Source organism: Netta rufina (assembly GCF_964035555.1).
Source record: "Netta rufina genome assembly, chromosome: 37".
Lineage (NCBI taxonomy): Eukaryota > Metazoa > Chordata > Aves > Anseriformes > Anatidae > Netta > Netta rufina.
The window spans coordinates 120,885-143,844 of record NC_140161.1 but is presented as its reverse complement, the minus strand read 5'-3'; the positions used below and the strand labels follow the sequence as shown (position 1 = coordinate 143,844).

General features: G+C 51.8%; 1 protein-coding gene across 1 annotated transcript in view; it reads left to right on the top strand.

Moving 5' to 3' along the window:
- CHD8 (chromodomain helicase DNA binding protein 8) overlaps positions 1-22,960 on the top strand; it is a gene marked incomplete at its 5' end in the record, with an annotated part of 43,729 nt that overhangs the window by 4,990 nt on the left and 15,779 nt on the right. Inside the window, 17 exon segments of the mRNA XM_084304239.1 lie at positions 599-716; positions 2,222-2,305; positions 2,403-2,540; positions 2,635-2,760; positions 4,434-4,673; positions 5,672-5,848; positions 8,611-8,754; positions 8,865-9,120; positions 10,467-10,680; positions 11,699-11,894; positions 15,015-15,182; positions 16,649-16,828; positions 16,914-17,024; positions 17,113-17,369; positions 19,925-20,124; positions 20,203-20,359; positions 21,667-21,756. Coding sequence (XP_084160365.1) covers positions 599-716; positions 2,222-2,305; positions 2,403-2,540; positions 2,635-2,760; positions 4,434-4,673; positions 5,672-5,848; positions 8,611-8,754; positions 8,865-9,120; positions 10,467-10,680; positions 11,699-11,894; positions 15,015-15,182; positions 16,649-16,828; positions 16,914-17,024; positions 17,113-17,369; positions 19,925-20,124; positions 20,203-20,359; positions 21,667-21,756 — 2,856 coding nt within the window.

Genomic DNA, 22,960 nt, shown 5'->3' with positions numbered 1-22,960 from the left:
CCCAACGAAGAGTTTTTTTGTCCCAACGAAGAGTTTTTTTGGCCCAACGAAGAGTTTTTTGTCCCTACGAAGAGTTTTTTTGGCCCAAAGAAGAGTTTTTTGTCCCTACGAAGAGTTTTTTTGACCCAACGAAGAGTTTTTTGGCCCAAAGAAGAGTTTTTTTGGCCCAAAGAAGAGTTTTTTTGGCCCAAAGAAGAGTTTTTTGTCCCAAAGAAGAGTTTTTTGTCCCAACGAAGAGTTTTTTTGGCCCAACGAAGAGTTTTTTGGCCCAACGAAGAGTTTTTTTTGGCCCAGCGAAGAGTTTTTTGGCCCAACGAAGAGGTTTTTTGGCCCAAAGAAGAGTTTTTTGGCCCATAGAAGAGTTTTTTTGACCCAACGAAGAGTTTTTTTGGCCCAACAAAGAGTTTTTTTGACCCAACGAAGAGTTTTTTTGGCCCAACGAAGAGTTTTTTTGACCCAACGAAGAGTTTTTTTGTCCCAACGAAGAGGTTTTTTTGCCCAAATAAGAGTTTTTTGGCCCAAAATGGCTTCGTGGAAGGGTTACGGGTGTTTTTTTTGTAATCTCACGTGGATTTTGATGTTTTCCTGCCCCGTGTAGCTCCTACCTGCACTGCGAGTGGGCCACCATCGACCAGCTGGAGAAGGACAAGAGGATCCACCAGAAGCTCAAGCGCTTCAAGACGAAGATGACCCAGATGCGACACTTCTTCCACGAGGTGCCCGCTTTTGGGGGCAAATGGGACGATTTTGGGGCTCGGGGATGAGTTTTTTGGTGGATTTTCATCTCTCAGGAGGTTTTTTGGGGATTTTTTGCATCTCACCACCTATTTTTTCTAAAATACTAAAAAAAATTGGGTGCAGAGGGGACATTTTCGGGCTTGGGGATGAGTTTTTTGGGCGGATTCTCACCTTTTAAGAGTTTTTTGGGGGATTTTTTGTATCTCACCACCTCTTTTTTCTAAAATAAGAAAAGAATCGGGAACAGAGGGGACATTTTGGGGCTCGGGGATGAGTTTTTTTGGCGGATTCTCAAATTTCAAGAGTTTTTTTTGTGATTCTTTGCATCTCACCACCTCTTTTTACTAAAATAATAAAGGGATTGGGAACAGAGGGGACATTTTGGGGGTTGGGGTTGAGTTTTTTGGGCAGATTCTCGCCTTTTAAGAGTTTTTTTGGTGATTTTTTGCATCTCACCACCTCTTTTTTCTAAAATAATGAAGGATTGGGAACAGAGAGGACGTTTTGGGGCTCGTCGATGAGTTTTTTTGGCAGATTTTCACCTCTCAGGAGGTTTTTTGGGGGATATTTTGCATCTCACCACCTCTTTTTTCTAAAATAATTAAAAAATTGGGTGCAGAGGGGACATTTTCGGGCTTGGGGATGAGTTTTTTGGGCAGATTCTCGCCTTTTAAGAGTTTTTTTTGGGATTTTTTGCATCTCACCACCTCTTTTTACTAAAATAATGAAAGAATTGGGAACAGAGGGGACGTTTTGGAGGATAGAGGATGAGTTTTTTAGGCGATTCTCACTTTTCAAGAGTTTTCTTGGGGTATTTTTTGCATCTCACCACCTCTTTTTTCTAAAATAATAAAAAGATTGGGAACAGAGGGCACGTTTTGGGGCTCGGGGATGAGTTTTTTAGGCGATTCTCATCTTTCAATAGTTTTTTTGGGGATTTTTTGCATCTCACCACCTTTTTTTACTAAAATAATGAAAGAATTGGGAACAGAGGGGACATTTTGGGGCTCAGGGATGAGTTTTTTTGGCAGATTCTCACCTTTCAATAGTTTTTTTGGGAATTTTTTGCATCTCACCACCATTTTTTTTTTTAAATAATGAAGGATTGGGAACAGAGAGCAAATTTTGGGGCTCAGGGATGAGTTTTTTAGGCGATTCTCATCTTTCAAGAGTGTTTTGGGGGGATTTTTTGCATCTCACCACTTCTTTTTTCTAAAATACTGAAGGATCGGGAACAGAGGGGACATTTTGGGGAATAGAGGATGAATTTTTTGGGCAGATTCTCGCCTTTTAAGAGTTTTTTTGGGGATTTTTTGCATCTCACCACCTCTTTTTTCTAAAATAATGAAAGATTGGGAACAGAGGGGACATTTTGGAGGATAGAGGATGATTTTTAACGGGATTCTCACCTCTCAAGAGGTTTTTTGGGGGAAATCCTTGCCTCTCACCCCATTTTTTTTCCCCAAATCAATTAAAAACCAAGGACGAGGAGCCTTTCAACCCCGACTACGTGGAGGTGGACCGCATCCTGGACGAGTCGCACAGCGTCGACAAGGACAACGGCGAGGTGAGAGGGGGGAAGAAAGGAGGGGAAACGAGGACCCCGACCCCATAAAGGACCCCCCCAAACCCCCCCCCAAATTTTTTTGGGGTTCCTCCTCCAGCCCGTGGTCTACTACCTGGTGAAGTGGTGCTCCCTGCCCTACGAGGACAGCACCTGGGAGCTGAAGGAGGACGTGGACGAGGGCAAAATTGGGGAATTTAAGCGCATCCAAGCCCGGCACCCCGAGCTCAAACGCCTGGTGAGCGCCCGAATTTCCTCCTCAGCACCCCAAATTGGTGGAATTCCCTCTTATCGTCTCAATTTTGGTTGTTTTTCGCCCCAAAAATTGACAGCCACGTCCTCAAGCCGGCTCGTGGAAGAAGCTGGAGCTGTCGCACGAGTACAAGAACCACAACCAGTTGAGGGAGTATCAACTGGAAGGGGTCAACTGGTTGCTCTTCAACTGGTACAACAGGCGAGTTGACGGGGCGGGATGGGGGAAATTGGGAAAGGATGGGGGAAATTGGGTAGGGAAGGGGGAAATGGGGTTGGGAGGGGGGAAATAATTGGGTTGGGAAAGGGGAAATTGGGGCGGGATGGGGGAAATTGGGGCAGGATGGGGGAAATTGGGGCAGGATGGGGGAAATTGGGGCAGGATGGGGGAGTTGGGGCAGGATGGGGGAAATGGGGTTGGGAGGGGGGAAATGGGGTTGGGAGGGGGGAAATAATTGGGTTGGGATGAGGGAAATTGGGTAGGGAGGGGGGAAATAGGGTCAGGATGGGGGAATTTGGGAAAGGATGGGGGAAATTGGGTTGGGAGGGGGGAAATTGGGGCAGGATGGGGGAATTGGGGCAGGGTGGGGGAAATGGGGTTGGGAGGGGGGAAATAATTGGGTTGGGATGAGGGAAATTGGGTCAGGATGGGGGAAATTGGGAAAGGATGGGGGAAAGAAATTGGGTAAGGATGAGAGAAATTGGGTCGAGATGAGGGAAATTGGGTCGGGATGGGGGAAATTGGGTCGAAATGGGGGAAATTGGGTGAGGATGGCAAAATTGGGTAGGGAAGGGGGAAATAAATTGGGTTGGGATGGGGGAAATTGGGTCAGGATGGGGAAATTGGATCAGGATGGGGGAAATAGGGTCGGGATGGTGGAAATAAATTGGGTTGGGATGGGGAAAATTGGGGCGGGATGGGGGAAGTTTGGTCAAGATGGGGGAAATTGGGTCAGAATGGGGGAAATTGGGTCGGGATAGGGGAAATTGGGTAGGAATGGGGGAAATTGAGTAGGGAAGGGGGAAATAATTGGGTCGGGATGGGAAAATGGGGTCAAGATGGGGGAAATTGGGTCGGGACCAGGAAAATTGGGTCGGGATGGGGGAAATTGGGGTAGGATGAGGGAAATTGAGTCGGAATGGGGGAAATAAATTGGGTCAGGATGGCGAAATTGGGTCAGGATGGGGGAAATGGGATCAGGATGGGGCAAATTGCATCAGAATGGGGGAAGTTGGGTCAGGATGGGGGAAATAGGGTCAGGATGGGTGAAATTGAGTCGGGACGGGGGAAATAAATTGGGTCAGGATGGCGAAATTGGATTGGGATGGGGGAAATTGGGTCGGGATAGGGGAAATAATTGGGTCAGGATGGGAGAATGGGGTCAAAATGGGGGAAATTGGATCAGGATGAGTGAAATTGGTTTGGGATGGAGGAAATTGGGTCGGGATGAGGCAAATTGGGTCGGGATAGGGGAAATAAATTGGGTCGGGATGAGGAAATTGGGTCAGGGTGGTGGAAATTTCGGTCAGAATGGGGAAATAATTGGGTCAGGATGGCGAAATTGCATCGGGATGGGGGAAATTGGGTCGGGATGGGGGAAATTGGGTTGGGATGGGGCAAATTGGGTTGGGATGGGGCAAATTGGGTTGAAATGGGGGAAATTGGGTCAGGATGGGTGAAATTGAGTTGGAACGGGGGAAATAAATTGGGTTGAAATGGGGGAAATTGGGTCGGGATGGGCGAACTTGGATCGGGATGGGGGAAATCGGGTCGGGATAGGGTAAATCGGGTCAGACTGGGGGAAATTGTGTCGGCGACCACCTTGGTGGGCTTTTGGTCCCCCGAGGGGCCACCAACCCTCCTCCTCCCCGCAGGCAGAACTGCATCCTGGCGGACGAGATGGGCCTGGGCAAGACGATCCAGTCCATCGCCTTCCTGCAGGAGGTCTACAACGTGGGCATCCGCGGCCCCTTCCTGGTCATCGCCCCCCTCTCCACCATCACCAACTGGGAGCGGGAGTTCAACACCTGGACGGGGATGAACAGCATCGTCTACCACGGCAGCCTGGCCTCGCGGCAGATGATCCAGCAGTACGAGATGTACTGCAAGGACTCGCGGGTACGGGTGGTTTGGAGGGTCTTCCAGAAGCTTCCGTGGTGGAGGAGGAGCAGGGGAGGCTTTGAGGTTCTCCTAAAGCACCTGGAGAACCTCTTGAGGTGGTTTTTGGGTCCTCCAGAAGCTCCCGTGGTGGAGAAAGGGATTTTAGGTCTTCCAGAAGCTCCTGGAGAACCTCCTGAGGTGGTTTTTGGGTCCTCCAGAAGCTCCTGGAGATCTTCCCAAGGGTTTTAGGAGGTCGAGGATGACTTTGAGGTCCTCCAAAAGACCCTAAATCACCTGGAGAACCTCCCAGGGGAGGTTTTTGGGTCCTCCAAAATCTCCTGGAGATCTTCCCAAGGGTTTAAGGAGGTCGAGGATGACTTTGAGGTCCTCCAAAAGATCCTAAATCACCTGGAGAACCTCCCAAGGGTGGTTTTGAGGTCCTCCAGAAGCTTTTGGAGAACATCCTGAAGGTGGAAGGAGGTTGAGGGTGGCTTTAAGTCCTTCAAAAGTTCCTGGAGAACCTCCTCAGGTGGTTTTTGGGTCCTCCAGAAGCTCCTGGAGATCTTCCCAAGGGTTTAAGGAGGTCGAGGATGACTTTGAGCTCCTCCAAAAGCCCCTAAATCACCTGGAGAACCTCCTGAGGTGGTTTTTAGGTCTTCCAGAAGCTCCTGGAGATCTTCCCAAGGGTTTAAGGAGGTCGAGGATGACTTTGAGCTCCTCCAAAAGCCCCTAAATCACCTGGAGAACCTCCTGAGGTGGTTTTTAGGTCTTCCAGAAGCTCCTGGAGATCTTCCCAAGGGTTTAAGGAGGTCGAGGATGACTTTGAGCTCCTCCAAAAGATCCTAAAACTCCTGGAGAACCTCCCAGGGGTGGTTTTTGGGTCCTCCAAAAACTCTTGGAGATCTTCCCAAGGGTTTTAGGAGGTCGAGGATGACTTTGAGCTCCTCCAAAATCCCCCGGAGACCCTCCCGAGGCCGAAGAGAGGTGTCCGGAGCCTTCCTCCCCCCCTTTTTTAGGGCCGCCTGATCCCGGGGGCCTACAAATTCGACGCCCTGATCACCACCTTCGAGATGATCCTCTCCGACTGCCCCGAGCTGCGGGAGATCGAGTGGCGCTGCGTCATCATCGACGAGGCCCACCGCCTCAAGAACCGCAACTGCAAGCTCCTCGACAGCCTCAAGCACATGGACCTGGTGAGGGACAGCAGAAAGCTTCTTGGGGGGGCCCAAATTGGTCCCTTTTCCCCTCCTCGGGTCGATTTTGGGTGCCCTGGAGGGGTTTTGGGGGTTGGACGGGGGCGGTTGGGTTCGTCCCGCGCGGCCCGAGGTGGGTTTGGAGGTGTTTGGGGGGTTTTTGGTTGGGTTTGGAGGTGTTTGGGTTGACTTGGTGGACCTTGGGGGTGGTTCTGAAGGTGTTTTTGGGGATTTTGGTTGGGTTTGGAGGTGTTTGGGTTGACCTGGTGGACCTTGGGGGTGGTTCTGAAGGTGTTTTTGGGGATTTTGGTTGGGTTTGGAGGTGTTTGGGTTGACTTTGTGGACCTTGGGGGTGGTCCTGGAGGTGTTTTTGGGGTTTTTGGTTGGGTTTGGAGGTGTTTGGGTTGACTTTGTGGACCTTGGGGGTGGTCCTGGAGGTGTTTTTGGGGTTTTTGGTTGGGTTTGGAGGTGTTTGGGTTGACTTTGTGGACCTTGGGGGTGGTCCTGGAGGTGTTTTTGGGGTTTTTGGTTGGGTTTGGAGGTGTTTGGGTTGACTTTGTGGACCTTGGGGGTGGTCCTGGAGGTGTTTTTGGGGTTTTTGGTTGGGTTTGGAGGTGTTTGGGTTGACTTTGTGGACCTTGGGGGTGGTCCTGGAGGTGTTTTGGGGGTTTTTGGTTGGGTTTGGAGGTGTTTGGATTCACCTTGTGTCCCTTGGAGATGGTCCTGAAGGTGTTTTTAGGGTTTTCGTTGGGTCCTGAAGATGTTTTGGGGGTTTTTGGTTGGGTTTGGAGGTGTTTGGGTTGACCTTGTGGGCCTTGGGGGTGGTCCTGGAGGTGTTTTTGGGGTTTTTGTTGGGTCCTGAAGGTGTTTTTAGGGTTTTTGTTGGGTCCTGAAGATGTTTTGGGGGTTTTTAGTTGAGTTTGGAGGTGTTTGGGTTGACCTTGGGTCCCTTGGGGATGGTCCCGAAGATGTTTTGGGGGGTTTTGGTTGAGTTTGCTTGAGTTTGGAGATGCTTGGGTAGACCTTGTGTCCCTTGGAGATGGTCCTTAACGTGTTTTTGGGGTTTTTGGTTGGGTTTGGAGGTGTTTGGGTTGACCTTGTGGACCTTGGGGGTGGTCCTGGAGGTGTTTTTGGGGTTTTCGTTGGGTTCTGAAGGTGTTTTTGGGGTTTTTGTTGGGTCCTGAAGGTGTTTTTGGGGTTTTTGTTGGGTCCTGAAGGTGTTCTGGGGGCTTTTTATTGGGTTTGGAGGTGTTTGGGTTGACCTGGTGGACCTTGGGGGTGGTCCTGAAGGTGTTTTGGGGGTTTTCGTTGGGTCCTGAAGGTGTTTTGGAGGTTTTCGTTGGGTTCTGAAGGTGTTTTTGGGGTTTTTGTTGGGTCCTGAAGGTGTTTTTGGGGTTTTTGTTGGGTCCTGAAGGTGTTCTGGGGGCTTTTTATTGGGTTTGGAGGTGTTTGGGTTGACCTGGTGGACCTTGGGGGTGGTCCTGAAGGTGTTTTGGGGGTTTTCGTTGGGTCCTGAAGGTGTTTTGGAGGTTTTCGTTGGGTTCTGAAGGTGTTTTTGGGGTTTTTGTTGGGTCCTGAAGGTGTTTTTGGGGTTTTTGTTGGGTCCTGAAGGTGTTCTGGGGGCTTTTTATTGGGTTTGGAGGTGTTTGGGTTGACCTGGTGGACCTTGGGGGTGGTCCTGAAAATGTTTTTTGGGTTTTCGTTGGGTCCTGAAGGTGTTTTGGAGGTTTTTGTTGGGTCCTGAAGGTGTTTTTGGGGTTTTTGGTTGGGTCTTGAGATGTTTGGGTTGACCTTGTGGACCTTAGGGGTGGTCCAGAAGGTGTTTTTGGGGTTTTTGTTGGGTCCTGAAGGTGTTTTTGGGGTTTTTGTTGGGTCCTGAAGATGTTTTTGGGGTTTTTGGTTGGGTTTGGAGGTGTTTGGGTTGACTTTGTGGACCTTGGGGGTGGTCCTGGAGGTGTTTTTGGATTTTTGGTTGAGTTTGGTTGAGTTTGGAGATGCTTGGGTAGACCTTGTGTCCCTTGGAGATGGTCCTTAACGTGTTTTTGGGGTTTTTGGTTGGGTTTGGAGGTGTTTGGGTTGACCTTGTGGACCTTGGGGGTGGTCCTGAAGATGTTTTTTGGGTTTTTGTTGTGTCCTGAAGGTGTTTTGGAGGTTTTTGTTGGGTCCTGAAGATGTTTTGGGGGTTTTTGGTTGAGTTTGGAGGTGTTTGGGTTGACTTTGTGGCCCTTGGGGGTGGTTCTGAAGGTGTTTTTGGGGCTTTTTTTGGGGTTTGGAGGTGTTTGGATTGACCTGGTGGCCTTTGGGGATCGTCCTGAAGATGTTTTTGGGGTTTTTGGTTGAGTTTGGAGATTTTTGGACTCATCTCATGGCCCCTGGGGATCATCCTGAAGGTGTTTTTGAGGTTTTTGGTTGGGTTTGGAGATGTTTGGGTTGACCTTGTGTCCATTTTAGATGGTCCTGAAGATTTTTTGGGGATTTTGGTTGAGTTTGGAGATCTTTGGGTTGATCCCACATCCCTTGGAGATGATCCTGAAGACTTTTTTTGGGTTTTTTGGTTGAGTTTGGAGACATTTGGCCTCATCCCACATCCCTTGGCATGATCCTGAAGCCATTTTTGGCCCTTTTTGATCAAATTTGGAGATCTTTACGCTCCACCCACACATCCCACCTGCGTACCTCCACACGGGGGGCCACCCCACTGTCCCCCCAGGATCTTGGTGACCTCCCCCCGTCCCCCCCTAACCTTTTTCCCCCCTGGGCAGGAGCACAAGGTCCTGCTGACGGGCACCCCGCTGCAGAACACGGTGGAGGAGCTCTTCAGCCTCCTGCACTTTTTGGAGCCCTCCCAATTCCCATCCGAGGCCGAGTTCCTCAAGGACTTCGGCGACCTCAAGACGGAGGAGCAGGTGAGGAGGAAGAGGAGGAGGAGGAGGAGGAGGAGGATGAAGGAGAAGACCTCAGCCCTTCAGGTGACCGCGAGGGTTGGGTTCTCCTCTTGGTGGCTCCCCAAATTTAGGTGCAGAAGCTCCAGGCCATCCTCAAGCCCATGATGCTGCGGCGGTTGAAGGAGGACGTGGAGAAGAACCTGGCCCCCAAGCAGGAGACCATCATCGAGGTGGAGCTGACCAACATCCAGAAAAAATACTACCGGGCCATCCTGGAGAAGAATTTCTCCTTCCTCTCCAAGGGGGCCGGCCACACCAACATGCCCAACCTCCTCAACACCATGATGGAGCTGCGCAAGTGCTGCAACCACCCCTACCTCATCAACGGTGAGGGGAAGGAAGGGGGTGGGCAAAAAGTAGGGGCATTGCGGGGCCCAAAATGGATGTTTTTAGGGTGAAAAATGCCTTGGGGGGGTCAAGCAGTTGGTTGGATTTGGGGTTTGGTGGGGATGGAGGAGGTTCTCCAAATCTTCTAGGTTGGTGACGATGGCCCCAGTTGGGATGTGGTTGGGTTGGGGGTCAAGGGGAGCCACTCAATGTCCCAAAATGGACGTTTTTAGGGTGAAAAATGCCTTGAGGGGTCAACCAGTTGGTTGGATTTGGGGTTTGGTGGGGATGGAGGAGGTTCTCCAAATCTTCTAGGTTGGTGGCGATGACCCTAATTGGGATTTCGTGGGGTTGGAGGTTGAGTGGTGCTGCTGAAAGTCCCAAAATGGACATTTTTAGGGTGAAAAATGCCTTGAGGGGTCAACCAGTTGGTTGGATTTGGGGTTGTGGTTGGGTTTGGGGTTGAGCGATGCCCCTAATGGTCCCAAAATAGACATTTTTAGCCCAAATAACGCGTTGAGGGGTGCTCCAGCACCTTGGATTTGGGGTTGTGGTTGGGTTTGGGGTTGAGCGGTGCTGCTGAATGTCCCAAAATAGACATTTTTAGGGTGAAAAATGCCTTGAGGGGTCAACCAGTTGGTTGGATTTGGGGTTGTGGTTGGGTTTGGGGTTGAGCGGTGCCGCTGAATGTCCCAAAATGGACATTTTTAGCCCAAATAACGCGTTGAGGGGTGCTCCAGCACCTTGGATTTGGGGTTATGGTTGGGTTTGGGGTTGAGCGGTGCCGCTGAATGTCCCAAAATCGATATTTTTAGCCCAAATAACGCGTTGAGGGGTCCTCCAGCACCTTGGATTTGGGGTTGTGGTTGGGTTTGGGGTTGAGCGGTGCCGCTGAATGTCCCAAAATAGACATTTTTAACCCAAATAACGCGTTGAGGGGTCCGCCAGCACCTTGGATTTGGGGTTGTGGTTGGGTTTGGGGTTGAGCGGTGCCGCTGAATGTCCCAAAATAGACATTTTTAGGGTGAAAAATGCCTTGAGGGGTCAACCAGTTGGTTGGATTTGGGGTTGTGGTTGGGTTTGGGGTTGAGCGGTGCCGCTGAATGTCCCAAAATAGACATTTTTAGCCCAAATAACGCATTGAGGGGTCTGCCGGCACCTTGGATTTGGGGTTGTGGTTGGGTTTGGGGTTGAGCGGTGCTGCTGAATATCCCAAAATCGACATTTTTAGCCCAAATAACGCGTTGAGGGGTGCTCCAGCACCTTGGATTTGGGGTTGTGGTTGGGTTTGGGGTTGAGCGGTGCCCCCCAACGCCCCGTTGACGATCCCATCCCACCCCAAATAGGCGCGGAGGAGAAGATCCTGGCCGAATTCCGCGAGTCCTGCCACCACCACGTCCCCCACGACTTCCACCTCCAGGCCATGGTGCGCTCGGCCGGCAAGCTGGTGCTGATCGACAAGCTGCTCCCCAAACTCAAGGCCGGGGGCCACAAGGTGCTCATCTTCTCCCAGATGGTCCGCTGCCTCGACATCTTGGAGGACTACCTCATCCAAAAGAGGTAAAAACGGGGCGAAAACGGGGCGTTTGGGGAGGGTTTGGGGTCACCGGGAGGACTAAATCATCCAAAAGAGGTAAAAACGGGGCGAAAAGGGGCATCCAGAAGAGGTAAAAGGGGTGAAAAGGGGCATTGGGGAAGGGTTTGGGGTCACCGGGAGGAGTGCGTCGTCCAAAAGAGGTAAAAACGGGGCGAAAACGGGGCGTTTGGGGAGGGTTTGGGGTCACCTGGAGGACTACCTCATCAAAAAGAGGTAAAAACGGGGTGAAAAAGGGCATCGGGGAAGGGTTTGGGGTCACCTGGAGGACTGCGTCGTCCAAAAGAGGTAAAAACGGGGCGAAAAGGGGGCATTTGGGAAAGGTTTGGGGTCACCTGGAGGAGTACGTCGTCCAAAAGAGGTAAAAAAAGGGGGGAAAAAGGGCATTTGGGAAGGGTTTGGGGTCACCTGGAGGACTAAATCATCCAAAAGAGGTAAAAAAGGGGGGAAAAGGGGGCATTTGGGAAGGGTTTGGGGTCACCTGGAGGACTAAATCATCCAAAAGAGGTAAAAAGGGGGGGAAAACGGGGCATTTGGGGAGGGTTTGGGGTCACCTGGAGGAGTACGTCATCCAAAAGAGGTAAAAAGGGGCGAAAACGGGGCATCCAGAAGAGGTAAAAGGGGTGAAAAGGGGCATTGGGGAAGGGTTTGGGGTCACCTGGAGGACTGCGTCATCCAGAAGAGGTAAAAAAGGGGGGAAAAGGGGCATTTGGGAAGGGTTTGGGGTCACCTGGAGGAGTATGTCATCCAATAGAGGTAAAAATGGGGCGAAAACGGGGCATTTGGGGAGGGTTTGGGGTCACCTGGAGGACTAAATCATCCAAAAGAGGTAAAAACGGGGCGAAAAGGGGCATTTGGGAAGGGTTTGGGGTCACCTGGAGGACTAAATCATCCCGAAAAGGTAAAAAGGGGTAAAAAGGGGCATCGGGGAGGGTTTTGGGGTCATCGAGGGCTCCCCCCGAGGTGGTTTTTGGGGTGTGGCAGGTACCTGTACGAGCGGATCGACGGGCGGGTGCGGGGCAACCTGCGGCAGGCCGCCATCGACCGCTTCAGCAAACCCGACTCGGATCGCTTCGTCTTCCTCCTCTGCACGCGGGCGGGCGGCCTGGGCATCAACCTGACGGCCGCCGACACCTGCATCATCTTCGACTCCGACTGGAATCCCCAAAACGACCTCCAGGTGAGGCCCCGGGGGCGGCTTCCGGCTTGGGGTCGCCCCCGGTTCGGCCCCGTTGTCGTAGGGGCTTGGGTTTTGGGGCTACGTTGGGTTTGAGTCAACGGGGTGTTGGGTTTTGGGGCTACGTTGAGTTTAACTCAACGGGGTCTTCCATTTTTGGCTTGCTACGTTGAGTTTGACCCAACGGGGTCTTGGGTTTTGAGGTTCCGTTGAGTTTAACTCAATGGGGTCTTGGGTTTTGAGGTTTCGTTGGGTTTGAGTCAACGGGGTCTTGGGTTTTGGGGCTACGTTGAGTTTGAGTCAACGGGGTCTTGGGTTTTGGGGCTATGTTGAGTTTAACTCAACGGGGTCTTCCATTTTTGGCTTGCTACGTTGAGTTTGACCCAACGGGGTCTTGGGTTTTGGGGTTTCATTGAGTTTGAGTCAACGGGGTCTTGGGTTTTGGGGCTACGTTGGGTTTAACTCAACGGGGTCTTGGGTTTTGGGGTCACGTTGAGTTTAACTCAACGGGGTCTTCCATTTTTGGCTTGCTACGTTGAGTTTTAGTCAACGGGGTGTTGGGTTTTGAGGTTTCGTTGAGTTTGAGTCAACAGGGTGTTGGGTTTTGGGGTCACGTTGAGTTTAACTCAACGGGGTCTTCCATTTTTGGCTTGCTATGTTGAGTTTGAGTCAACGGGGTCTTGGGTTTTGAGGTTTCGTTGAGTTTGAGTCAACAGGGTCTTGGGTTTTGGGGCTACGTTGAGTTTAACTCAACGGCGTCTTCCATTTTTGGCTTGCTATGTTGAGTTTGACCCAACGGGGTCTTGGGTTTTGGGGTTCTGTTGAGTTTAACTCAACGGGGTCTTCCATTTTTGGCTTGCTACGTTGAGTTCGAGTCAACGGGGTGTTGGGTTTTGGGATTTTGTTGGGTTTGAGTCAACAGGGTCTTGGGTTTTGGGGCTACGTTGAGTTTAACTCAATGGCGTCTTCCATTTTTGACTTGCTACGTTGAGTTTGAGTCAACGGGGTCTTGGGTTTTGGGGCTACATTGAGTTTAACTCAACGAGGTCTTCCATTTTTGGCTTGCTACGTTGAGTTTGAGTCAACGGGGTCTTGGGTTTCGGGGTTTCGTTGAGTTTGAGTCAACGGGGTCTTGGGTTTTTGGGCCCTGTTGAGTTTGTCTTGACGGGATTTTGGGGTTTTGGCGCCCCGTTGAGTTTCTCTTGATGGAATTTTGGGTTTTTGACACCCCGTTGAGTTTCTCTTGACGAGATTTTTTGGTTTTGGCGCCCCGTTGAGTTTCTCTTGATGGGATTTTGTTTTTTTTATGCCCCGTTGACCCCACCTTGATGGGATTTTGGGGTTTTGGCGCCCCGTTGAGTTTCTCTTGACGGGATTTTGGGTTTTTGGCGCCCCGTTGAGTTTCTCTTGATGGGATTTTGGGGTTTTGGCGCCCCGTTGAGTTTCTCTTGATGGGATTTTGGTTTTTTTATGCCCCGTTGAGCTTCTCTTGATGGAATTTTGGCGTTTTGGCGCCCCGTTGAGTTTCTCTTGACGTGATTTTGGGTTTTTGGCGCCCCATTGAGTTTCTCTTGACGGGATTTTGTTTTTTTATGCCCCGTTGACCCCACCTTGATGGGATTTTGGGGTTTTGGCGCCCCGTTGAGTTTCTCTTGACGGGATTTTGTTTTTTTTATGCCCCGTTGACTCCACCTTGATGGGATTTTGGGGTTTTGGCGCCCCGTTGAGTTTCTCTTGATGGGATTTTGTTTTTTTTATGCCCCATTGACCCCACCTTGATGGAATTTTTTGGTTTTGGCGCCCCGTTGAGTTTCTCTTGACGTGATTTTGGGTTTTTGGCGCCCCGTTGAGTTTCTCTTGACGGGATTTTGGGGTTTTGGTACCCCGTTTAGTTTGATCTCGATGAGATTTGTGTTTGGGCGCCCTGTTGAGTTTCTCTTGATGGGATTTTGGCGCCCCGTTGAGTTTCTCTTGACGGAATTTTTTGGTTTTGGCGCCCCGTTGAGTTTCTCTTGACGGAATTTTGGGTTTTTGGCGCCCCATTGAGTTTCTCTTGATGGGATTTTGGTTTTTTTATGCCCCATTGACCCCACCTTGACGGGATTTTGGGGTTTTGGTGCCCCGTTGAGTTTTTCTTGATGGGATTTTGGGTTTTTGGCGCCCTGTTGAGTTTCTCTTGATGGGATTTTGGCGCCCCGTTGAGTTTCTCTTGACGGGATTTTGGGGTTTTGGCGCCCCGTTGAGTTTCTCTTGACGGGATTTTTTGGTTTTGGCGCCCCGTTGAGTTTCTCTTGATGGGATTTTGTTTTTTTTTATGCCCCGTTGACTCCACCTTGATGGGATTTTGGGGTTTTGGCGCCCCGTTGAGTTTCTCTTGACGGGATTTGGGGGTTTTTGGCGCCCCGTTGAGTTTCTCTTGATGGGATTTTGGGTTTTTGGCGCCCTGTTGAGTTTCTCTTGATGGGATTTTGGCGCCCCGTTGAGTTTCTCTTGACGGGATTTTGGGGTTTATTTGCCCCGTTGAGTTTCTCTTGATGGGATTTTGGGGTTTTGGCACCCCGTTGAGTTTCTCTTGACGGGATTTTGTTTTTTTTATGCCCCGTTGACTCCACCTTGATGGGATTTTGGGGTTTTGGCGCCCCGTTGAACTTCTCTTGATGGGATTTTGTTTTTTTGGCGCCCCGTTGAGTTTCTCTTGATGGGATTTTGGGTTTTTGGCACCCCGTTGAGTTTCTCTTGATGGGATTTTGGGGTTTTGGTACCCCGTTTAGTTTGATCTCGATGAGATTTGTGTTTGGGCGCCCCGTTGAGTTTCTCTTGATGGGATTTTGGCGCCCCGTTGAGTTTCTCTTGACGGAATTTTGGGTTTTTGGCGCCCCATTGAGTTTCTCTTGATGGGATTTTGGTTTTTTTATGCCCCATTGACCCCACCTTGACGGGATTTTGGGGTTTTGGTGCCCCGTTGAGTTTCTCTTGATGGGATTTTTTGGTTTTGGTGCCCCGTTGAGTTTCTCTTGACGGAATTTTGGCGTTTTGGCGCCCCGTTGAGTTTCTCTTGACGGGATTTGGGTTTTTTTATGCCCCGTTGACTCCCCCTTGACCCCCTTTCCCCCCCCCCCGCAGGCCCAGGCGCGGTGCCACCGCATCGGGCAGAGCAAGGCGGTGAAGGTCTACCGCCTGATCACGCGCAACTCCTACGAGCGGGAGATGTTCGACAAGGCCAGCCTCAAGCTGGGCCTGGACAAGGCCGTGCTGCAGTCCATGAGCGGCCGCGAGGGCAACATCGCGGGGGTAAGGGGGTCCTGGGGGGGGGGACGGGGGGTGGGGAAGGCAAAAAAAGGGGGTTCGGGGGGAGATGTGGGGTGGAGAAGCCGTAAAAAGGGGTTTTTCAAGGGTTCTTCAAGGGAAATGGGTCTTGAAGATGTCATGGAAGGGGGTTTTCAGGGGAAATGTGGGGTGAAGAACCCATAAAAGGGGGTTTTTGAGGAAAAATGGGTCTTGAAGACCCCATAAAAAGGGTTCTTCAAGGAAAAACGGGTCTTGAAGACCCCATGGAAGGGGTTCTTCAAGGGTTCTTCAAGGGAAGTTGACCTGAAGACCCCACAAAAAGGGTTCTTCAAGGGGAATTTGGGGTGAAGAACCCATAAAATATGTTTTTTGAGGAAAAATGGGTCTTGAAGACCCCATAAAAAGGGTTCTTCATGGAAAAATTGGTCCCGAAGACCCCAAAGAAGGGGTTCTTCAAGGGAAATTTGGGTTGGAGAACCCATGGAAGGGTTCTTCAAGGGTTCTTCAAGGGAAGTTGACCTGAAGACCCTATAGAAGGGGTTCTTCAAGGGGAATTTGGGGTGAAGAACCCATAAAAGATGTTTTTTGAGGAAAAATGGGTCCAGAAGACCCCATAAAAGGGTTTTTTCGAGGAAAAATGGGTCTTGAAGACCCCATAAAAAAGGTTCTTCAAGGAAAAATTGGTCCCGAAGACCCCAAAGAAGGGGTTCTTGAAGGGAAATTTAGGTTGGAGAACCCATGGAAGGGTTCTTCAAGGGTTCTTCAAGAGAAGTTGACCTGAAGACCCCATAAAAAGGGTTCTTCAAGGGGAATTTGGGGTGAAGAACCCATAAAAGGGGTTTTTTGAGGAAAAATGGGTCCAGAAGACCCCATAAAAGGGGTTTTTCGAGGAAAAATTGGTCCCGAAGACCCCATCGAAGGGGTTTTTCAAGGGAAATTTAGGTTGGAGAACCCATGGAAGGGTTCTTCAAGGGTTCTTCAAGAGAAGTTGACCTGAAGACCCTATAGAAGGGGTTCTTCAAGGGGAATTTGGGGTGAAGAACCCATAAAAGGGGTTTTTCGAGGAAAAATGGGTCTTGAAGACCCCATAAAAAGGGTTTTTCGAGGAAAAATTGGTCCTGAAGACCCCCTGGAAGGGGTTCTTCAAGGGTTCTTCAAGGGAAGTTGACCTGAAGACCCCATAAAAAGGGTTCTTCAAGGGGAATTTGGGGTGAAGAACCCATAAAAGAGGTTCTTCAAGCAAAAATGGGTCTTGAAGACCCCATAAAAGGGGTTTTTCGAGGAAAAACGGGTCTTGAAGACCCCCTGGAAGGGGTTCTTGAAGGGTAGCACGTCTTGAAGGTCCTAATCTAGCAGGGCGTGGTTCTTGGAGATATTTTGGGGTGGAAACGGGGCCCGAAGCCCTCCCTGTTCCTCACCCCCCTCCTCCTCCTCCTCCTCCTCCTCCTCCTCCTCCTCGTTTTTGGCAGATCCAGCAGTTCTCCAAGAAGGAGATCGAGGACCTCCTGCGCAAGGGGGCCTACGCGGCCATCATGGAAGAGGACGACGAAGGCTCCAAGTTCTGCGAGGAAGACATCGACCAGATCCTGCTGCGCCGCACCACCACCATCACCATCGAGAGCGAGGGCAAGGGCTCCACCTTCGCCAAGGTACCCCCCGGCGCCACCCCGCGGGCCCTTCCCCGCCGTTTTTGGGTGGGCCTCGTGGTGGGCGAGCTCTTGGGTTGTCCATTAGGCGAGTTTCGTGGCGTCGGAGAACCGCACCGACATCGCGTTGGACGACCCCAACTTCTGGCAGAAGTGGGCCAAGAAGGCCGACCTGGACTTGGAGCTCCTCAACAGCAAGGTCGGGCGTCGAGTAGAGCGGCGCCGGGAGGTGGGCGGGCCCTTCGAGCTTCGTCCTCACCCTCTTCCTCTTGGCGGGCTTCTTCTAGAACAATCTGGTGATCGACACGCCGCGGGTGCGCAAGCAGACGCGGCACTTCAGCACCTTGCGCGACGACGACCTGGTGGAGTTCTCCGACCTGGAGAGCGAGGACGAGGAGAGGCCCCGCTCGCGGCGCCACCACCAGCACCACCAGCACCACCAGCACCACCAGCAGCACCAGCAGCACCAGCACCACCAGGCCCTCCACCACCCCTACGGCCGCACCGACTGCTTCCGCGTGGAGAAGCACCTGCTGGTCTACGGGTGGGTTTTGGGGTGGGGGAGGACGAAATCGGGGTGGGGAGGGGGTGGGAGGCGGGAGGAGGGCGTGGGGGGGAGGAGGGGGTGGGTGGGTTCTGCTCGGGTGGCTGCTGTGGTTGAGGTGGGGGAAAACGTCTGCAACTCCGTGGTGGAAACCATGAGTAGAAGCTTGGCGTAGAGAAAAAACATCTCCAAGACTTTGGTGGAAACCATGAGTAGAAGCTTGGCATAGAGAAAAAACATCTCCAAGTCTTTGGTGGAAACCATGAGGAGATGCTTGGCGTAGAGGAAGAACAACTCCTTGGTGGAAACCATGAGTAGAAGCTTGGTGTAGAGAAAAACCATCTCCAAGTCTTTGGTGGAAACCATGAGGAGATGCTTGGCGTAGAGGAAGAACAACTCCTTGGTGGAAACCATGAGTAGAAGCTTGGCATAGAGAAAAAACATCTCCAACTCTGGTGGAAACCATGAGTAGATGCTTGGTGTAGACCAAAACCATCTCCAAGTCTTTGGTGGCAACCATGAGGAGATGCTTGGTGTAGAGGAAGAACAACTCCTTGGTGGAAACCATGAGTAGAACCTTGGCATAGAGAAAAAACATCTCCAAGTCTTTGGTGGAAACCATGAGTAGAAGCTTGATGTAGAGTTAGACCAACTCCAAGTCTTTGGTGGAAACCATGAATAGAAGCTTGACATAGAGAAAAAACATCTCCAACTCCTTGGTGGAAACCATGAGTAGAAGCTTGATGTAGAGTTAGACCAACTCCAACTCTTTGGTGGAAACCATGAGTAGAAGCTTGGCGTAGAGAAAAAACATCTCCAACTCCTTGGTGGAAACCATGAGTAGAAGCTTGGTGTAGAGAAAAACCATCTCCAAGTCTTTGGTGGAAACCATGAGTAGAAGCTTGGTGTAGACCAAAACCATTTCCAAGTCTTTGGTGGAAACCATGAGTAGAAGCTTGGTGTAGACCAAAACCACCTCCAACTCTTCTCTGGTGCCAACCACGAGTAGAAGCTTGAAGAGTAGAGCAAACCAACTCTTATTTTGGGTTCTTCTCTGGTGTAAACCATGAGTAGGTGCTTGATGTAGACCAAAACCATCTTGAACTCTTCTCTGGTGTCAACCATGAGTTGAAAGTTGACGTAGAGAACGACCAAATCCCAACTTTTTGGTGTCAACCATGGTTGACGCAAACCAACACCACCTCTAACTCTTCCCTGGCGCCAACCACGAGTAGTACCTTGACGTAGAGAAAGACAAAGTCCAACTTTTTGGGGTCAACCATGGTTGACGTAGACCAAAACCACCTCCAACTCTAGATCCTTGACGTAGAGAACGACCAGATCCCAACTTTTTGGCGTCAACCATGGTTGACGTAAACCAAAACCACCTCCAGCTCTTCTCTGGTGTCAACCACGAGTAGATGGTCGAAGAGTAGAGCAAACCAAGTCTAATTTTGGGTTCTTCTCTGGTGTAAACCATGAGTAGATGCTTGATGTAGACCAAAACCACCTCCAACTCTTCTCTGGTGCCAACCACGAGTAGAACCCTGACGTAGAGAAAGACAAAGTCCAACTTTTTGGTGTCTACCATGGTTGACGTAGACCAACACCACCTCCAACTCTTCTCTGGTGCCAACCACGAGTAGATTGTCGAAGAGTAGAGCAAACCAACTCTTATTTTGGGTTCTTCTCTGGTGTAAACCACGAGTAGATGCTTGATGTAGACCAAAACCACCTCCAACTCTTCTCTGGTGCCAACCACGAGTAGAAGCTTGAAGAGTAGAGCAAATCAACTCTTATTTTGGGTTCTTCTCTGGTGTAAACCATGAGTAGACGCTTGATGTAGACCAAAACCACCTCCAACTCTTCTCTGGTGCCAACCACGAGTAGAACCCTGACGTAGAGAAAGACAAAGTCCAACTTTTTGGTGTCTGCCATGGTTGACGTAGACCAAAACCACCTCCAACTCTAGATCCTTGACGTAGAGAACGACCAAACTCCAACTTTTTGGGGTCAACCATGGTTGACGCAAACCAACACCACCTCCAACTCTTCCCTGGCACCAACCACGAGTAGATGGTCAAAGAGTAAATCAAACCAACTCTTATTTTGGGTTTTTCTGTGGCGTCAACCATGAGTAGATGGTTGATGTAGACCAAAACCACCTCCAACTCTTCTCTGGTGTCAACCATGAGTAGATCCTTGACGTAGGCAAAGACAAAGTCCAACTTTTTGGCGTCAACAATGGTTGACTCAAACCAACACCACCTCCAACTCTTCCCTGGCGCCAACCACGAGTAGAACCTTGACGTAGAGAAAGACAAAGTCCAACTTTTTGGGGTCAACCATGGTTGACGTAGACCAAAACCACCTCCAACTCTAGATCCTTGACGTAGAGAACGACCAAACTCCAACTTTTTGGCATCAACCATGGTTGACGCAAACCAACACCACCTCCAACTCTTCCCTGGCGCCAACCACAAGGCGAAGGGGTTCCGGGAGGTGGCGATCACCCCCCGGAGGCCCCAAATTTTAACCCCTTCGTCCTCCTGCAGCTGGGGCCGGTGGCGGGAGATCCTGTCCCACGGGCGGTTCAAGCGGCGCCTGTCGGAGCGCGACGTGGAGACCATTTGCCGCGCCATCCTGGTCTACTGCCTCCTCCACTACCGGGGCGACGAGAACATCAAGGGCTTCATTTGGGACCTGATCAGCCCCACCGAGAACGGCAAGGCCAAGGAGCTCCAAAACCACTCGGGTGAGGGGGTTTCCGCAGCCCTCGGGGTGGACGGGACCCCCCGCGGGTCCCCCGCTGACCTCCTCTGGTCTCCTCCAGGCCTCTCCATCCCCGTCCCGCGGGGCCGCAAGGGGAAGAAGGTGAAGGCCCAGAGCGCCTTCGACGTGCAGAAGGCCGAGTGGATCCGCAAGTGCAACCCCGACGCGCTCTTCCAGGACGAGAGCTACAAGAAGCACCTCAAGCACCAGTGCAACAAGTGAGCCGGGGGGCGAGGGGGCCCCGAAATCCGTCCTAGGTGCCCCAAAATCCGTCCCGGGTCCTCAAAATTCATCTCAGGTCCCCAAATCCGTCCAAGATCCCTGAATCCGGCCCAAAATTCATCCCAGGTCCTCAAAATCCATCCCAGGTTCCTCCAAATCCGTCCCATGTCCTCGAATCCATCCCAACTCCCCAAATCCAAACCCATCCGGGGTCCCCAAAATCTGTCCCAGGTTCCCAAAATCCATCCCAGGTCCCCAAAATCCATCCCAAATCCCCAAAACCCCTCCCACGTCCCCAAATTCCATCCCCTTTTCCCAAACCCATCCCGGGTCCCCCAAACCCATCCCGGGTCCCCCCAAAACCCCTCCCAGCTCCCCCAAATCCATCCCAGGTCCCCCAAACCCATCCCGGGTCCCCCCCAAAACCCCTCCCAGCTCCCCCCAACCCATCTGGGGTCCCCCAAACCCATCCCGGGTCCCCCCAAAACCCCTCCCAGGTCCCCCAAATCCATCTGGGGTCCCCCAAACCCATCCCGGGTCCCCCCAAAACCCCTCCCAGGTCCCCCAAATCCATCTGGGGTCCCCCAAACCCATCCCGGGTCCCCCAAAACCCCTCCCAGGTCCCCCCAAAACCCCTCCCAGCTCCCCCAAATCCATCCCAGGTCCCCCAAACCCATCCCGGGTCCCCCCAAAACCCCTCCCAGCTCCCCCAAATCCATCCCAGGTCCCCCAAACCCCTCCCAGGTCCCCCAAAACCCCTCCCAGCTCCCCCCAACCCATCTGGGGTCCCCCAAACCCATCCCGGGTCCCCCCAAAACCCCTCCCAGCTCCCCCCAACCCATCTGGGGTCCCCCAAACCCATCCCGGGTCCCCCCAAAACCCCTCCCAGCTCCCCCCAACCCATCTGGGGTCCCCCAAACCCATCCCGGGTCCCCCCAAAACCCCTCCCAGGTCCCCCAAATCCATCTGGGGTCCCCCAAACCCATCCCGGGTCCCCCCAAAACCCCTCCCAGGTCCCCCAAATCCATCTGGGGTCCCCCAAACCCATCCCGGGTCCCCCCAAAACCCCTCCCAGGTCCCCCAAATCCATCTGGGGTCCCCCAAACCCATCCCGGGTCCCCCCAAAACCCCTCCCAGCTCCCCCAAATCCGTCTGGGGTCCCCCAAACCCATCCCGGGTCCCCCCAAAACCCCTCCCAGCTCCCCCCAAATCCATCTGGGGTCCCCCAAACCCATCCCGGGACCCCGATCCCGTCCCCGTCCCGTCCCTGACGCCCCCTTTTTCCCCCCGGTGTGCCCCCCAGGGTGCTGCTGCGGGTGCGGATGCTCTACTACCTGCGCCAGGAGGTCATCGGCGACCAGGCGGAGAAGGTGCTGGCGGGGGCCATGGCCAGGTAGGGCCCGGACACATTTTGGGGGGCTCCAGACACATTTTGGGGTGTTCCAGATCCATTTTGGGGTGTTCCAGACCCATTATGGGATTTTCCGGAGCCATTTTGGTGGTTCAGACCCAATTTGGGGTGTTCCGGACCCATTTTGGGGTGTTCTGGACCCATTTTGGTATTTTCCGGACCCATTTTGGGGTTCCAGATACATGTTGGGTGCTCCAGACCTATTTTGTGGTGTTCTGGACCCATTTTGGGGTGTTCCAGACCCATTATGGCATTCTCCAGACACACTCTGGGGTGTTCCAGACCCATTTTGTGCTGTTCTGAACCCATTTTGGGGTGTTCTAGATACATGTTGGGTGTTCCGGACCCATTTTGGGGTGTTCTTAACCCATTTTGGGGTGTTCCGGACCCATTTTTTTGATTTCCAGACCCATTTTGGTGCTCCAGACCCATTTTGGGGTGTTTTGGACCCATTTTGTGGTGTTCTGGACCCATTTTGGGGTGTTCCAGACCCATTTTGGGGTGTTCTGGACCCATTTTGGGGTGTTTCAGATCCATTATGGGGTTTTCCGGAGCCATTTTGGTGGTTCAGACCCAATTTGGGGTTTTCCGGACCCATTTTGGGGTGTTCCGGACCCATTTTGTTGATTTACAGACCCATTTTGGGGTTCCAGACCCATTTTGGGATTTTCTGGACCCATTTTGGGGTGTTCCGGACCCATTTTTTTGATTTCCAGACCCATTTTGGTGCTCCAGACCCATTTTGGGGTGTTTTGGACCCATTTTGTGGTGTTCTGGACCCATTTTAAGGTTCCAGACCCATTTTGGGGTGTTTCAGATCCATTATGGGATTTTCTGGACCCATTTTGGGGTGTTCCAGACCCATTTTGGGGTGTTCCGGACCCATTTTGTTGATTTCCGGACCCGTTTGGGGGTTCCAGACCCATTTTGGGGTTTTCCAGACCCATTTTGTGGTGTCCCAGCCCCATTTTTGGGTTCTCCAGCCCCAATTTTGGGTTCTCCAGCCCCATTTTGAGGTGTCCCAGACCCATTTTGTTTTTTTTGAGGTTCTCCAGCCCCATTTTTGGCTTCTCCAACCCCATTTTGGGGTTCTTTGAGGTTCTAGGGCCCCATTTTGGGTTCTTTGAGGTTCTCCAACCCCATTTTTGGGTTCTCCAACCCCATTTTGGGGTTCTTCGTTGTTCTC